The 18,495-nt window shown below is 39.4% G+C and overlaps 1 protein-coding gene across 3 annotated transcripts in view; it reads right to left on the bottom strand.

Annotated features, from left to right (window-relative positions):
* Positions 1–18,495, bottom strand: part of SMARCC2 (SWI/SNF related, matrix associated, actin dependent regulator of chromatin subfamily c member 2) — a 61,117-nt gene that overhangs the window by 17,485 nt on the left and 25,137 nt on the right. For all 3 annotated transcript variants that reach the window (XM_063426666.1, XM_063426683.1, XM_063426675.1), the window contains exons 9-21: positions 13,418–13,549; positions 12,148–12,263; positions 11,261–11,385; positions 10,795–10,854; positions 5,460–5,497; positions 5,199–5,329; positions 4,968–5,039; positions 2,765–2,878; positions 2,419–2,572; positions 1,968–2,084; positions 1,094–1,156; positions 733–991; positions 324–485 (exon numbers count right to left, since the gene is read on the bottom strand). In XM_063426666.1, the coding sequence (XP_063282736.1) occupies positions 324–485; positions 733–991; positions 1,094–1,156; positions 1,968–2,084; positions 2,419–2,572; positions 2,765–2,878; positions 4,968–5,039; positions 5,199–5,329; positions 5,460–5,497; positions 10,795–10,854; positions 11,261–11,385; positions 12,148–12,263; positions 13,418–13,549 (1,543 nt within the window). The remainder of the gene's footprint in view (positions 1–323; positions 486–732; positions 992–1,093; positions 1,157–1,967; positions 2,085–2,418; positions 2,573–2,764; positions 2,879–4,967; positions 5,040–5,198; positions 5,330–5,459; positions 5,498–10,794; positions 10,855–11,260; positions 11,386–12,147; positions 12,264–13,417; positions 13,550–18,495) is intronic.

Raw genomic sequence — 18,495 nt, 5'->3', positions numbered from 1 at the left:
GTTTGCGTTCATGGCAACCTAGTGCTTTAAACAGCAAAGACTAACAAATCATGTATAAAATACTAAGTGCAAACTAACAGATGGAACCGCTCATCCTTTGGTAGAGTTGCACTCCATCTCCATGAAGGAAGATCAGCTAAACTGAAATCCAATTACAAAAAAATAAGAGGAGAAAAAAAAAAAAGAGTAAGAAGAACACATTTGGCTCGCACATTGCTTAATCTTGGGATTATTAAATTAGCTAACCCACCCATGAGAAAGCAAGACCGAAAGTGATATTTTGATTAATAGTTTAGTAGCTGTGTTTCCATACTGCAGCTCACCTATCTTCTCATTATCTTCAAATGTAGTTCCAGCGATGCCACTGCTCTCCAGTCCATAGCTGGGGTCGGGTTTGCCAGTTATTTTAGCTGCATCCTCCACCTTCCGCACGTGAGCTTCCACCAGTGCTGTAGGAACTTCCTCCTTCATCTTAGAAAATTCATCTACAAAAGGCAGTACAAAAACTCTAAAATATTAATTTATGAGAATGTCACACTCCAATGTAACCCAAGTTATTTCTTAAACACATACACAGGAGGATAGTTATTTTTGGTATGCACAGATTGTTAATGAGAAACTAAAAAAAAGTCAAAACCATTTTCTGCTGAACACAGGGTAATGTGAGTTTTGTTGTTGTTGTTTTTTTTTTTACAAACATGAAAAAAAGAGAGAGAGAGAGAGATAATATACCTAAAGCTGATTTGGCTGCAGCAGATGCTACACGGGGGTCTACCACAGACGCAAGGAAGGCTACAGTGCTCATCACAGGGTTGCCTGACTGGCTGAAGGGTATGGGCTGATAGGCCAGAGGTCCAAGTGAGGCCTCAGAGTCCTCCAGATAGGGGTCCTCAATTGGCAATCGCAAGAAATGAAGGATGCACTCGTCCTGTGTGCGGCTGCCTACGTGTTCAGACACCTTATTCCAGTCATCTTTGTACATTTCTAGTGCCTGAGAAGGTGTGAGGCAATAACAAACCATTCAGTGTTCATAAACACAGATATACAGTATACATTATCTATGGAAAGCAGTGATTTATATCCAAACACTTACCTCAAGCAGCAATAGTGTCTCCTGTTCTGTCCATTCACGGGTGGCACTAGCAGCAGCTTTACTCTATGAGAGAAATATGGAATTATAAAACATGTCACATAACATGACATTGATTGGTATACTGGCATACCGTTAGATGGGAAAAGTGCCAAGATTTGTGTAGAGAATATAGAAGTTAACACACAATGGGGCAATATAATAAAGGAGAATTAGTGTATGAATAAAAATGTGGCCTTTCAATAAAAAAGGCGGTTTACTGATTAATTCTATTATAAATACACACTTTGTGAAACTGAAACCATATATTTACAATCACCTGTTACCACACTGTTTAAGAATGTGGCTATGTCATGATTTTATTTTTTAACATAACATTATTTACCGAAATAAATTAGATTTAACAAGACACAGCTACCAGAAATTATTAGACTCCTCCTGTATTCCCTTCATTTAACTTTGCAGATGGCAGAAATCTGCTATCATGTCACAAAGACCTGACCATCTAACATTTTGAAACAACATGAAATAGATACCCCCCTAAAACACAAAGATAAAACAGACTGTAGAAGTGTCAAAGCAGCCTGCAGACATAGTTGTTCACTAAAGTGTGAAGTGTTGTCATGCCATAGTGAAATCACAGCAAATTTTCAATTATAGGCTAAAAAAAAAGCTGAATATGCCATGCTTTCAATTAATGTATTTTGGTCTACAATTTGAAATTCACTTTGAATTCACAATATATTTCTGATAATTCACAAGTAAGTGACTAAGTATGAAAGTGTGCCCTATGCCAGTAATATTCTCACACATCAACATTGGCAAAAAAAAAAGGACACTAAACACATAACATTACAAAAAGGTTACAAGAATATACCTTGGATGTTGTGTTTTTCTTGCTGTACATATCTGTTCGTAAGCCAAAATTTTGAAGGTCACTGGGTTTTTCTTTACCTTTATCAGGAAAATTCAGCATTTGTTGGGAAGCAGATGTCTATTGGGAAAGAACAGGAAATACTTAATTCAGGTCAAGGGAAACAAAATAAAGAGGATTTGATGTGGATAAAGGAAAAAAAAAAAAAAAGATTCTAGACAAAATATGCCACAAAACAGACAAAAACAAATAAAACAAAGGTTGAAAGGGTGAAAGTTATTATGGAACACCAACAAAACAGTACAATTACATTTGTAAAAAAAACCCCACAAACTAGAGTAGCAATGGCAGTGACAAGTCATGTTTTAAAAGTGATAAAGCTGAAAATGAAGTGCAAAATAAATCAAAGTGAAAAAAAAAGAAAGAGAAAGAGACAATTTCAAAACCAGCCTACCTGTGGTGTTTTGGGCTGCAATGGAACCAGTCCTGAAGGAGTATCAGCTAACACATGGAAATGTGATGTAGGAGGCGGCCCCATAGGGGTTGGACGACTCTCAGCATCCACTTGGTAGTTAATGAGACCCCATTGTTCCAGGAAGGCATGTACCCTGCAGCAAGCAGAACACAACAGCTGGGAAACCATACTCTGCTCTTTACATAAATATTATACAGCTCTCACTTATCCACATGCATGGCCTTTCCCCAAAGCTAGCCAATATTTCCACATAGCATCTCTGCCTTGGCCCATTTTGGTCATTGCCTTTTAGTCCTTTGAGTTGAAGTTCCCATGTTCCCCGCACCTCATGATAGCACAGACATCTCCTGCCAAGTTACGACGACATGCTGTAGAAGTGAGGTATTCCTGAGGGTTGAGTCGGTAGGTGTCAATCATGAAGTTTCGATATGCCAGGTAGCTAAACATGGAAAAGCAGCCGGATTAACAGTGCACACTCATTATGGCCTACTACATCACATCTTAGCAGTCTGTGCAAGTGCTGTAAGGTTATCTACCCATTACCTTTAAACCTCTGGTCTCAAGTTCCCTTCATAGCCAAAACATGCCATTTAATTTAGTACTTTTTAAAACAAGGCTGTTAATACTAGATCTAAATTCATGGGCAGGGTCCTCTATTCCTTTTGTATTTGTTTGTCTATAATGTACTGCCTATTTTCCTGATTGTACATCGCTGTCAGCACTTAATAAATGCTAGTAATATTAATATTACTAAAAGAATATGAAATTAAAAAAATAAGGAAACTATATAAAAAAGTTGTTACTCAAATCATCTTACTGTAAATTTCTTTCTAGAGCATTTTTTCTTCCGAATTAAAGGGACACTATAGTCACCAGAACAACTACAGCTTATTTTATTTGTTATGGTGAGTATAATCATTCCCTTAAAGCTTTCTGCACTAAAACGGTCTTTTCAGAGAAAATGCAGTGTTTACATTACAGCCTAGTGATAACTCCACTGGGCACTCCTTAGATGGCTAGTAGAGGTGCTTCCTGGGGCAGTTCTGCACAGTGAGCAGCACTGCCAATCAGTGTCTCCACCATCTACATGCAGACACTGAACTTTCCTCATAGAGATGCATTGATTCAATTCATCTCTATGAGAAGATGCTGATTGGCCAGGGCTGTGTTTGACTTGTGCTCTGCCCCTGATCTGCCTCCTTGACATGAGGAAATCCTATGGGGAAGCACTATGATAGGCTCAGACCGCCACTTCTGATAATGTCAGCAGACAGGACAGTGGCAGATGCAGCTGCTGCAGACTTGAATAAAAGTAAGATTTTACTATATTTAGGGAGGGGGCAAAGGAGAACTAGATGGTGGTTTTAACACTATAATACAGGTTTGTGTTACTGACCCTATAGTGTTCCTTTAAGGAAAAGGCTCTCTTGGATGAAGTGGACTACTCTTTTATATGTATGTATTATACAAATAATTAATTTTAGAAAAAGTAGGAGAAAAAATATGAAATTCACCCCTGAATTTTCATCGCCTGATGCAGACTTTGCATGAACCAAAAAGTGGCTGAGAGTTTTCAGCCAATTCTGGTATTTACATTATTTTCAATGTATGTTTGATGAATTCCTATTTAGCAGAGGTTTAAGGGAAACGCAGGTCAGCAATAAGTAGACCTGAAAGTATTTAGTACACTAAAAGACATGACAATCTCTCATCTCTGTAAGACTCATCCAATTACATTACAGACAGTATCAAAATAACATAAGTATGAGTGCATCCAAGGTAATGATCTCAGAGCAAGGTTTTGACATGATGTGTCTAAATCCACTTTTGAGTTCATAATAACTCCTTTTCATTTTCATTCCACAATCTTTATTTTCTCACACACTCTATACCGGGTAGGATGAGAAAAAAAAAATCCTCCCCCCCCCCCCCCCAAAAAAAAAAAAAAAAATTAAAAAAAAAATTAAAATCACTGGGTCTCTTTCAGGTACTGAATGAGTTAGAGTGAGTGACGTGTGTTTGTTTTGTCACTGAGGATCCTGTGACATAAAAGCACACACATTTTACAATAAAGCAAGGTGGGGTAAAAGGAAAAAAAACAAAACTATTTAATTGTGATATATTAATAATATTCTAAGGATATATTTAAAAATAAAAGCTAAAAGCTGAAGTTGTTCTGAAACACATTATGAAAAAAAGGTTAATGAACAATGTAATTTTACCCCAATATAAAGTTTTATAAATATATAACAATACAAAACAAAAGAGATTGAAAGTGAACAATTAGTTTTGACAGGCCAGTATGGCACCAAATATGGTTAAATGCATTCCTACCAAATCAAGTTTAAAGCCTATTACATGATTTATAGCACATAGTAATAAGATTATGTTTTTCTATCCAGTTCGTCAAATCTTTATGTACTCAACTAGAGTGTTTAACGTTAAAGTCTTCCATATAATGATGAATTTATGAGTCATATAGCCCCAGCAAATCCATCATAGCTTGCTCTATGACAGGTAGAACTTACATCTCTGGGGTTTTTGACTTATTTTTGCCGTTGAAAAATTCTGGTAGTGCCCGACGTTCAATGGCATGAACACTGCAAAGAAAAAGGCATAAGATAGGAAAAAATATTAAAAATGGCCGGTTGTCAGAGAGGGAAAGGTACAAATATGTTAAAATTTGACATGAAGTTTTCCAGGTGCACAATAAAGATGCACACCATAATCATAATAGGAGACAAGCCTATCTGAACTACCTATTGTAATCAAACCAGGCAGCATAGCTGGGGATAATAATATGATGGGTTTGTTCAGTCACGTTGTCCTCATGAAGGTCTGAAGTCTTGATTTGTTCTCCTTTGTTCCCTGATGAGTTCTCATCCTCTTCCTACAGGGAACAAAATTGAATAGGTAATTTTAACTAGTAGTGATTAGTGTGTTCCAAGAAACGATAAAAAAAAAAAAAACGCACAAAAAAAACAAGTGCATGTAGATGTTATGTAAGATGCTACTCATACCTTGGTCACAGTTTCCATACTTTCATCCTCTTGTTCATCTGTAAAAGCAAGACAGGAAAACAGAGAAACTCTGAAATCAGAAGAATATACTCTAATACCACAGAAACTCTTTTCCTCTTTTGGTGTTGCACACTGCCCAAAAGTTCCAAATTCCAAGGGAATGTCCCAATTTCAGGGACAATGTTCTGCCATCCCCCGTTCGTTTTGTGATCTCCTGCCTCCAGTGAGTACATCATTAGAAGCACACACGCTATGCTGAGAGCACTAAGACTATGCCAAAAGTGCTTCAGCACTGCTCTGTGCATGATGTGCCCTGAGTGGGGATGGCCAGGGAGGCGGTCAGTAAACTGACACACTCCTCCTTTAAACGGCCCCACCCTAATTCCCAAGGTCACTTATTTTGAGCACATTCAGTGACACAATTCACCAAGGAAGCATTTGTTTTTGGGAATAAAGACTTATTTTCTGAATCTGCGCAGAGTTCTGAGATGGCTTTAGGTTTACAACACACACTTAAATGGACACTATAGGGACCAATACATCTTTAACGTACTTGATTTTGGCCTATGTTGTATTACAAATTGTGCATGTATTATTTTTTTCCATTTTGCAATAAATGTGTTGCAGAATGCTGCATCATAAGCCTGCCTCCTTAGTCACACCCCCTCATTGCTGAAAACGAATTCCTCATTAGTGTACACAGGTCAGCCCAAGACAGCACAGAATAAGCTGCTAGCCAAAAAGTCAACTTTACAGGGGGCGGAGCTTGACTGGCTAGCCGAGAGGACGCATGCTGAATGAACTCCCGGGCTCCACGCTATATTTAAGCAATTTTCTCCAGTCAAACAGAAGATCTAGCCACCACAAACCGCGTACCGCACAGTGGGGACACTGGTGAACCGAACAATACCAGATTCAGAACTTTCCTGGCCTGGACCACCGGCAACTTACCTCTTCCAGCCTACACGTGACTCAGATGCCGGAGAGACGGACGCTCTCCTGGCGCAGACTCTTGCACTCTTCCTCCCTCCCCCTTTTGGAATGGTGGGGGTCATCCTGGTCCCAGGAGGATCCACCTCCTCATCTCACAAATACCGCCACTGAGTGTGGTAGTACACCGAGGCGCACAAGATGGTGGTGACCGCAGCTGAATCCTCACCTGAGGCCCACATAGCAACAACACTGGTGAATCTTGATCGTGTCTTTGCCCGATTCTGGGCCACACTAGAAGCAAGACAGCTGAGCCATGAGACAAAGGTATGGATTCTCTTCACTGTCCACATGCCTAGCTAGCCCCACATGTCTGCAAATCTGATCAATAACCTCATAGTTAGACATGCCTGATTAGTTTGACACTCATGTATTTTTCCAATACCTAAAAAATATGTGCACGATATCCACTATGCAATGTTATTTCTGGTCTTGTTATTTCTTGCATTGTTTCCTACAGCTAATGTGACGTAGCGAACCTGATTGTAATCTCTTGCACAGGAAAAATAATTTATAAAAAAAAAAAAAAAGCCAACATTAGAAGCAGAGGAAACCCAGGCAGTCGAATAGAAAGGATCTCTATCTGTCTGTAGTTTATCTGACTTTCTGCAGTTATGTTGTGGGTCAAATTAAGTCATTGTATACTACAACTAAGCAGAGTAATTCAGCCATATGGTATAAACATTACATCCCATGGAAGGTTATCTGCATGGAACACAGAGCAGAAACACAGTGTTAAAACGCGCATTAACTATGTATAACTATGTATAAACATCTTCAAGCAAGCAGGTTTAGTGAATGGGGACTTGCTGATTGGCTGAGCGCATCAACTGATTGCTCTAAGCCATTTAAGAGGCGCCCATGCCCAGCGACACTCTGTGACAATAGAAGTTGCCAGGGGAGAAGTGGAGACCGTTGTTGGAGGCATCTTTGGGGTTAAGCCATTTAAGAACAGTTTAACCCCTTAATGTTATGGTGTCTGGAGGCACTCTTTAGATGATGTTGTTTTGGTGTCTATTGTGCTCCTTTAAGGTTTTGCATGCCATACAAATACAGAGTTCACAAAAGATACAAAAAATATCTGTACACAAAAAGTGAGCGATGGACTACAAAAATAAAAACAAGAGGTAGGATTTTTTTTTTCCTGCCAAGGTTTATTTGTTTAACAATGCTTTTATGGTAAAAATATCAATCATATGATATTGCTTTTAAGAGATTTAGTAAAATGTACCAACAGTCAATGTTAACCAACTAAAAAAAGATTCTGAACAGTTATTACATAATATGGCAAACAGGGAGCTTATTAAAAGAGGATGAGATTTGAGTTCTACGTGATCCAGGCTTGTTGGGAGGCTTCATTTGTATTTAATTGGTTGTATGAGCCATTTAGGGATATGCACTAAATAACTCATCTAGTAGAGACTTTGCTATTGGCCTAGTTTTATGTCAGTACTGTGCTAACTGCTATCACAATTTGAACGATCAGTTTTATAATACATTTTGCCAACTTTTCTGGTAGCATAAATAATAAGAAGAATATCTCTGCTGAGGGCTTGAGTTAAAGTTTGAATTAAATGAGCTACTGTCCGCTAGAGAGGTTGAATGCTAAAGCAGTTCTACCATACATGTAAGCATAAAACCACATTCTTTTAGGTAGACACCCCCCGATGAGCAAGGTGAAACATGCTTTGGGGTACAGCTCAGTTTTAGATTAGCATTATTACAACAGATCGATATCGGTTTCTGTTTAAAGCAACTTGTACCTTTACCAGTTCTGGCATCCTGACTCCCCTAAGTCTCTCTATATGACCTCCTCATTTATTTATATATGACCTCCTCATCTATTACAGTGTTTGTAAGAGGGTGTCTACTAATTTATACATTATAGTATGGGTGATTTAATTAAATATTAATATACCAAAATGTATCCTACAGGATTTCTGACATTTATTAATTTATCTTATTCTGAGAGATTTATTTTATTTAAGTTTTTGCCTCTTGATTATTAGTGCCATTTGTATATAAGAACTGAACTATATAATCCGTATTTTAGTGTCAGTTCACACACACTAGTGTTTTTCCTTCTGATTTTGGGGAAGACCATAGTTGTTTTGTACGAAACAATGGCTCTTACCAATCGTGCCTAACTTAGACTAATGTTAGTTTGTATTTGTGTAACTTTGGAATGATACAATGTTACATTAGAACAGCATATTTTATAGAATAAATTTAAAAAGCAAGCTTAGCCTGTGGGCACCTCTATATTATATCCTTATATTTGACTGTATTGTTTTTCCATCAATAATAATGTAGCCCTACGCTAATTGAAATAGGTTCTTTACGACTTGGAAACATGTTTATGATTCATTTATTATCCCAGTTACTAGATTAGGCAATAATGTTTGAAGGAATGTACGGAGTGATATTTCATTATTATTTTTAATATAAGACCGGAAGGAATATAAATGGTCTAAAAAGTTATACTCTATATCAGTCCTCAAGACCCACCAACAGTCCAGGTTTTGTCAATATCTCCACTGGAAAAAAACAGGGAAATACATAAATCCTGGACTGTTGGTGGGCCATGAGGACTAGTTTGGGAACAATTATAACGGAGTATATTTTTTTTAGCTCATTTATATGTTTATTAATTATGTCTTTTAATACATTGTTCATAATTAAAGATGTAAAAAGATAAAGGAGGTTAGCGCTAATAATAAAAAGTGGATGGGCAGCGGCCTAGCAGAGGGTAAACCTCTAACCCTCTATAATGAAAATGGAAGACGACGACAACAACAACAACAACAGTAATGCAAGGCTGCGCCAAAATAGATCAATGTGGACTACAGATATTATAAAGCATATAAATGAGACATAAAAAGAGTGCAAACAGAATAGTTTATGTCTCATTTATATGCTTTATAATATCTGTAGTCCACATTGATATATTTTGGCGCAGCCTTGCATTACTGTTGTTGTTGTCATCTTCCATTTTCATAATTAAAGGTTTACTTTATTCTTATCAACTCTCATCCCATCTTAGCTTTTTAGGAATCGGAAAAAAATTCAGTTATGTTTTCCCGATAAATCTCACTTTAGTGAAAACCTTTGTGATTCTCATAAAAGTTAAAGGATATGATGTCCAATCATAGTTGAAAGATTATCACAGTTGTGATGTTGTGATATACAATTAAGCTGCTGCATTTAATCCAAAAGCAAGCTGCAGAAAGTGAGATAAACTACAGACATGCATGTTGTGATATCCTTATTCTGTGCCTGTTTGGGTGTCCTCTCCTTTCTACTGCAGTCTGCTTTCTAGTTCAGCTCATTCAGCGCTATCAGAGGTTGAGTTGTGAATGTACATTGATATCAAAGCTTTTTTCTGGCATAAGGAGTGTGTGGTTATGGAGTCAGGGTTATGGAGCAGCATTCTGCCAAACATTTATTTATTTATTTTACTAAAACTACAAAGATCTGAACATGCAAAACTACAGCTTATTAATGAGACCCAGACATGTTCCATGTCCATAGGGTCCCTTTAAAGATTTCTGACCAAGTTATTTTGGCACCTGGGATAAAGTCTCAAAGAAAAAAAAAGAAAAACACGCCACAACAAGTGCTCACTAAAATCCAAGCTGAAGTTTATTGGACACAAAATTAAACAGGGGGAACAAAAAGACAAAAAAAGAAAAACATCCTGACACTTTTCAGACGTCCAGGTCCTTAGACAAAGAAATATGATAAAGCCCTCCAGTTTAACTTACTCAGCAGGAAAACGCTTTGTTTCACTCAATACACACAACGTTTTGGGTTTGGTTTGGTTTTTTAGACTGAGGGTCAGTAAAGCATTATAACAAGTGAAGCCTTTATAAACATATACCAAATAGAAACCCCATTCATCAAAGGCATTCCCAGCATGGGTATGGAAGGAAATAGGTAAAGGCTTCCTTAGGGCAGTCAGAACACAGCAACACAGCAACAATATAATCTATTTGGATATAATATTTTTTTCCCAGGGAAATCAAAACACTTTGCTCACAATCTCATTTAATCACACTGCAACTGAATAGTATATATTACTAAAACTCATTGTATGGACCATAAAAAGGATGAAATGCTAAACTGTCCCTCACTGCAATCAAACCTGTCCATTAGACTATTCTGCAGACAATAATAATGTAATACACATTAACCATTAGGAGATTACAAACAAGTGCACTCAAGCAAAAGAAGAGGAGTAACAGGATTCTCTTTTCACAAAAGAGTGTTGTACAGTTCAGCCATCTGATCTAGTTTATACACTGCACTTTCAAATAAACATACAATTATACCAATTAGCACTTACCTAAATCCGTCACGGTGCCTCCTTTCACTGGAGCAGACTCAGAGTCTTTCTTGGTGTTTACTAGGGTGGAATAGGAAATTCTAGCATTATTTGATTGAAAGAAGAGCAGTATAATCTCTAAACATAGAAAAAATATTTTTCTTATATCTAGGGCAGAACCTGGGGAAGAGTTATATCTTACAGAGAAGATTTGGTACTTTCCTGGTAAGGAGGGGTATTCATAGATCAATATTTACATTTAAAAGAGCTTGGTCCACACCTGTACATAGAGTAACAAAGGAAGTAATTCCTCCATACCATCTAGGCAACATAAGAGTAGCTCAAAGAGGCAAGGGTGGATTGTTTGACTTCTTCTGGATTTGTACCAAGAATGATCTTGAAAATTAGAATTTTTGGACCTTTCTACTAATGAACTGATACCATATGTGACATGAAAACAGAAAAGTATCTAAGAAGGCACTTTTACCTGTTTTAGGAAGTGTAACTTCTTCCACATTAGGAACAGGAGAGGGTTCATCCATGTCCTTAGTGAGATCTTCTTGCTCCTCCTCTCGGTGACCACGCTTGGACTTGGTATAAGGAGTAGCTGGTCTGAAACATAAAAGTCTAAATGAGAACAGCATCAGTCACGGTACATTACTAACTTATATAAATAAAGCAATGCAACATAAAAGGAAACTATGACTGGACTATCTTTGCCAGAAAATATATTGATATAAGGAATGGATAGATAGCAGTGGCTAAGGTACAGCATCCTACCTGCAAAAGAGGTCACATACAGCAATGGATCACCTAATGGAACATTTTGAAATGACGATAATGTAAAGTTATATTTAATTAAAAGGACACTAAAAGCATCGTCACCACTACTGCTCAGTGGTGCTATAAAATTATGAGTTCCCCCGGAGATTCTTTTTGCTAGACTTTATAGAAGCAGAACTGATAATGCAGAAACTGCACTTTATCAAGATTGATTGCATCCAACCTAGATGTTAATAATAGTTTGCCATTGACTTGTTGTTTCTTACCCACTACAATGACCTGTAGCAGTTAAGGTGCTATGAGTGCCAATTTAATAAATGAACAGATCACATGACATTTTCCTATCCTTATCATGCTTCCTATATGGTCTATAAAATAGAACTGTGCCGAGTGCACTCATCAATTTAAAGGGACAATCGAGGTTAATGTACCTGGATGCTTTCATGAGATCTCTGGTCATAGAACTTCAACTTCCCCATAATTTGATAGCACCACGTAGAACAGATTATTTTATTTACATCTTGCAAGTGTTCAGCAAAATAGACAATATAGGTAATTAAAATACACTATATACTATGGACAATTACGCACCCTTTTTTGACGTTTTTCTTTTTTGCCTCTGCACTGGGTGGAGGTGACGGCGAGCGTTTTCTCTTCTTGTAGTTAGGTCCTTTCTTGTCCTTGCGGTCGGAGTCTGGACTGCTTACCTTTAGACATGATAAAGAACAACAAATGAAGCAAAAACAACTGAAGTTTTCAAAATAATTAATAAAGATTTATGTCAAACAATATAAAGCAAAGACTACTACCATTAAGCAGCAACAAAAAGTTAATATTTCCCCTCTATCCCCTGAACATCCGATCTCCAACAAGTATTATGGATTGCCTCTCTTACAGGAAAAGAAAATTATAACTAAAAGAAACCCAAAATCAATCTACACTTAATGAATAGTTGAGGTCTCTTTGCAAAACTGCTACATCTCTTCATTGAAAAAAACAACTTTATTCTAAACCTGAAAACATGACTGTCGGTTTTATTATAATATGAACTTTGCAAAAGTCTTCTGAAAATATACAGTAATTCATTTTGCTTTAAAAAAAAATAAAAAATAACTAGCTTTAATATGGTTCTATCACAGCAACCCGTTAACCTCGTTGCGGTTTTGTGAACTGAAATACTCCTGCCTTGCAGGATAGTGTCTCTGTGGACATGGTTTTTTGATAATATACAACTGCGTGATTACTGAAAATAAACCTAAACTAAAGTCAATGGGGATTCCACTCAAAGTGTCAGAAACAGAATGAAATGGAAAGGAGGGAAATGGAGTATGCAGATCTCGTGAATTAAAAAATATATATATGCCGCCCACTGCCAAGAATAATCATTGGATGTAAAACTTATTTAATTACACCTCTACTTGTGGTTTATTAAAATAAATGCACTCATGACACATCAAGTATAGAAATATATCTGTTCTTTCTGAATCTTTATGAATGGTGAGAGAAAATTGGAGAATGGTCTTTCAGAAAGTGTGGTAACACCTTATTCCCTCGTTTTCTTTCCTTCCTCTTGTTTTTTATCATCTTTTGCCTCAAAACTTTGAATGTAATAATAAAATTAAAAAAACAAACAAACAAAAGAAGATATTGCAAAATTGAAAGAAGGGGCTGCAACTATTGAGAATAAGATATGGAATCATGGATTTAAACCCAATTCATGTGGCAACGGTTGGATACAAAGGCTCTCCAGATATTGTACTTGAACCACTTAAATGACCTTTAGCCCCCCATGATGGATGTGGTTATCCAACAACATTGTTCTACAAAAAGGCATATATCAGGAAGTTAAGAATTTAATTACCTCATCAGTCAAGGTCTTGGCAGATATTTTCTTACGGCGAGTAACCGGGCTCCTCTCATCATTCACTTCATAGTCTTCCTCATTCATCCATTCGTTAAAAGAGTCTGTATCCAAAATCCATTTGGCATGAACCTACTCAAAAGAACCAGAAGACTCAACTCATGAACATATTTAAAATGAGTTTCTTCTATCCCAACTGATATAAGTGCTGCTCTTGTTAATAAATTCTACTCTATACTGACATATTCTCAATAGGATATATTTTGGGGGGTTTCTACAGACACTGCAACAATGTGATTAAGCTTATATGCAGTCAGCCTCAACGATGTTGTTGCTATGGCAGTCAGTGGTCAAAAATGTAAAAGGGAAGGTTCCATTTCTAAAGTCTTTTGAAGTCATTTGCATTTTAGAACATTTGAAAATATACAGAGGAAAAAAAAAGACATAACCAAGACATGTAGAAAAAAAAGATATATGGGAACATTCGTAACTGTAGATCCAGGCAATACAATAGAATTAACATATAAGAATGTGGAATTACATCAGTATTTGGCATGCAATTGCTTTAATCCAACTGGGTAACAGTAAGCAAGTAATTTTGGGATACAAACAACAAAACACGTTTACAATCAGGGTCTCTCGTCAAAGTGGTTTTGCATTTTGCGAAAAATATATATCTACTGCAAATAAGTGTGATCTTTTGATGTCTAATGTCACGGTTGTCTTTTGGAAACCATCTTGCTTACTTTAACCCCTTAATGATGTTGGCACGTTCCTTGCTGTCCTACACAGAGTGGGCTTAAATACCCGTAGGAAGGCATGTAATACCCTGCAGATTTGGTGGGAGCAGGGTTTAAATCCCTTCTCATACCAGGCAGCCCAAGTATCAGTGGATAACTGGAGGCATTTAACAGAACTGATATATGAATCGATTTTGAGTTCTTTATAACTGGTTGCATTGAATGTGTAAAAAAACAGTAATTTTACTTACCGTAAATTATTTTTTCCTTAGTACAGTGGCAGTACTGTAACAAGTCGGTTGTATCTTCTCCAGTGGACAAGAAGCTCCCCCCAAAATTTAAATATTCAATTGAGATCCCGCCTGCAGCTTCCCTTATAACCCCTGTACCTCCAAGGCTCCACCGTCATTAAAAAGAACCAGGGGGTGGAGCCTAGCAGCACACCGGAGCAGACGCCATTTCTCCAAGCTCCGAGAAACCGTACCTTAATCAGCCAAATATCAGGAGCATTTCGCAAAATGCCCGGCAACCCGACACACCATCGGCGGCAGAGAATTTCACAGATCCGGCAGATGCCATTCTTTAAGTCACCGGGCACTGAGGCATTAAGGCAGCAGGGAGACTTCGCCGGAGGGCTCTGGCCGTGGAGTACTTTCAGTCCGGAGGAGACACCACTAGGCACATATACCGAAGGTGAGATGGGACGCAGATTGCAAAAACCGCCCCCAATCACCCTGAAGACACAGCGGGATATAGGCCAAATGCTACAAACACCTAATGTGCTGCAGGCCCTGTCTCCCCGAGAGGCTGCCCCACAGCCATCAGAAGAGGGGGACCCACAAGACAGCCCCTTACCGAGCCCCAGACCTCATGAGCTCCCACAGGGCACACAGGACTGTACACCGGCTAAAAGGCCTACAACACAGCCTCAGGAAAATGTGGGAAGCAGACCCGGCTGTACTAACTACCAAAGTGCAAGCGTTGACCACACGCACCCAAGCTACCGAAGAAGAGGTTAAAGACCAAAGACCTAAACACCTTGGGGGACAGTGTAAGACTACTGCAAGCCACTCAGGCAAACATGGGCAGGCAAGTCAACATACTTGATGACAGGGGCAGAAGCAAGAATGTCAAGATAAGAGGGGTCGGGGAGTCCATACCAGTAGAAGAAGAACTACCTAACTTTATCAGATGCCAAGTGGCGGCAGTACTGCCAGCGAGACAAGCCAAAGCCTTTTCATTCAACGGAATCTACAGGATCTCTAAATCCCCACAAGCCCCCAGGGACCTTATCTTGCGGTCCAAAACTATGACAGACAAACTGGGACTGCTTGCTGCTTTGAAGGGAAAAATACCCTTTGAATTTGAATTGTGCCAACTGAGTTTTTCAGGACTTAAAGGGACACTCCAGGCACCCAGACCACTTCTGCTCATTGGAGTGGTCTGGGTGCCAACTCCCACTACCCTTAACCCTGCAAGTGTAATTATTGTAGTTTTTCATAAACTGCAATATTTACATTGCAGGGTTAACTCCACCTCTAGTGGCTGTCTATTAGACAGCCACTAGAGGTCACTTCCTTGTTTCTAGCACAGGTTTCCTGTGCTAGAGCGTCGCTGGACGTCCTCACGCTGTGTGAGGACCTCCAGCGTCGCTCAAAACCCCATAGGAAAGCATTGAAATGATTTTTCAATGCTTTCCTATGGGGAGACGTAATGCGCATGCGCGGCATTTCCGCGCATGCGCATTAGGTCTCCTCGGCCGGTGAGCGAGATTAGTCTCGCCCACCGGCCGACGTAATCACTAGGAGGAGCGTCGCGGAGGCACTGGAGTTTCCCTTTAAGCAGGGCTACGCTACTGTGGCGCAAGAATAGGCAATCAATTACTAGACTGCTACAAGCAGCCGGAATTGCTTACAGATGGGTATCACCTGGGGCAATATGGGTGACGAAAGAAGGTCAACACTATAAAGCCACTGATCCAAGAGAGGGCCCAGCCTTGCTGGCAGCATTGGGACTCCCCCAACAACATGAGAACTCTATGCCAACGCCTAACCCACAAACACAGACCACAAGCACCACAGCTCGCACCAGACCCGGGGTAACGGGAGGAATCACAACCTCAGACAACTCTCAGCAACACCAGCCCTTCTACAAGTTGACCGCTGAGGTCTGCTGTGACACCCCATTCACCAACTCAGTTGTTTAAGTTACTTGAATATTATGCTTTCTTTATTTTTCGCTGATTTTAATATGATTTACTTGTTAAATATGGCATTGCAACAAAAAAATTTCCCTTCAATAAGCTTTAATGCTTCGGCGCCAAAACACATCCACCTCATCACCCCATGGATACAGGTTTTTACTATCAAAGGAGCGCATCCCTCACGATCCACACACAACCAAATAGCGACACTATCCCTAAAATGGTTCATCTAGGCCTTGTGACCCACTCACGCTCTTACTCGACTAGACCTCCACCACTAGTAATCTACAAACAGACTGCACCAAACAACATTTCCTACTCCAGTTTAATGTAGGCATCATTCTCTAGCACACACCACTTCACAAACCAAAGTGATATTTTCCATGCCAACCAAAGTACTCTAACCAGAGAACTGGCAACTGCACACAACCCTCCAATGGCACAACTAAAATAGGACTCTCTACAGACTAGACTTACAAAATTCTCATGACTAAGAACACACTCACCACTAATCCCGAAGGTCAAGGAACACCGATGACACATAGTCACCACATCCAGGCCTCTATATCTCCAAAGCCAGAAGTTCACAGACGGTGGTGCTGTTAACACACACAGACGAGTGGTCCACACTCTCCCAAGTTCAACCCACATCCCTCGTTATGACTTCTCAGCTCATTTACCTTACAAAAGATGCGAACTGTAAATCCATGACGCCATGCATTACCTATGTAAGGGCTTGACAAAATTGTTCGGAATCTATGAGCCAGCTAAACAAGTTAGGAGCCAGTCATTTTCAACGAGAAAATGCAATTCTTAAAGGGACACTATAGTCACCAGAACCACTACAGTTTGATGTAGTTGTTCTGGTGTCTATAGCCTGTCCCTGCAGGCGTTTTAGTGTAAACACTGCCTTTTCTGCAAAAAGGCAGAATTTACATTGCTGCTTAGCAACACCTCTAGTGACAGTCACTCAGACAGTCACTAGTGAGTCCTGAGTCCTGGGTCACCGCTTCACCACATACAGCACCCAGGTTCACTATCTCCAAGCTCTGCATGGAGGTGCTGAATGTTCCTCGTAGAGATTGATTAATTTAATGTACCTCTATGAGGACATGCGGATTGGTACATTTGCTGCGCATGCACAAAATCCTCCCAATGCTTTTCTAGGGGAAAACATTGGCTTAGCTGAGATAATAAAGATTGATAATCTCAGTCATGGGGAAATTGGCACGGCATGAGAAAATGGGGGAAAAGGTGAGTAAAAACTATCGGATGGGGCAGGTACCTAAACGCGCAAACACACACTGACAGGCTCACATACACTCTCACGCGGACAACAGGCTTGCACGGACACACTGACAGACTTACACACACACACATACATTCAAGCGTTCACACACACACACACAGATAGGCTTGCACACACAGAAACTGAGATTCTCACACACATACACACACTCTGACAGGCTTACACACACACTCTGACATGCTCTCACTCACACACACACTGTCTGACAGGCTCTCTCTCTCTCTCACACACACACACATTTTTGTTTTAATTGAAACCCACTCAGCCTCCCTACCTTTGGGAGAGCTGAGTGGGTCTTTCCTGAGGTCCAGTGGGGCTGCTCTCTTCCTGTGTGCGAGCGAGCAGTACTCTTTTGAAGCGGAGTCCACAGTCCACGTTCTGAGCCATAAGGCTCTTCTGGCCATCAAGGATAAACCCATTATCCGAGCCGATAATTGAAGCATCTCATCAGAGACATCCAATAGAAATGTATTAGAAAGTTTCAGAAGAAACAACAGCTGGGCTGGGTCTCTCTCTGATTTTCTCATAAGGGATTCTTCTAAGGTTTGTAACCACATGCCCTGGGATTTCAGAAATGCTGAACCAGCGATTTCAGCTTTGCACGGATATCGAGCAGGAGAATATTTCAGGCCGCGTGCTGTTTCTTCCCACTTGTCCGTGGGATCTTTTAAACCAGAAACCTCACCAATTGGGATTGTGGTTTTCTTAATAATTGTGCCACCTGAATATCGAAGTTCTACCTACGTTTCCTCTGTCTGTAATTTGAACAGTTGTTTGAAGTGCTTAGAAATTAAATCAAGTTTTTTGGGGTTTTTCCCACTCCCTC

The sequence above is a fragment of the Pelobates fuscus genome, chromosome 1 (assembly GCF_036172605.1).
Source record: "Pelobates fuscus isolate aPelFus1 chromosome 1, aPelFus1.pri, whole genome shotgun sequence".
NCBI lineage: Eukaryota > Metazoa > Chordata > Amphibia > Anura > Pelobatidae > Pelobates > Pelobates fuscus.
Note: the sequence above shows the minus strand (reverse complement) of the source record. Positions and strands in the feature narration are given on the sequence as shown.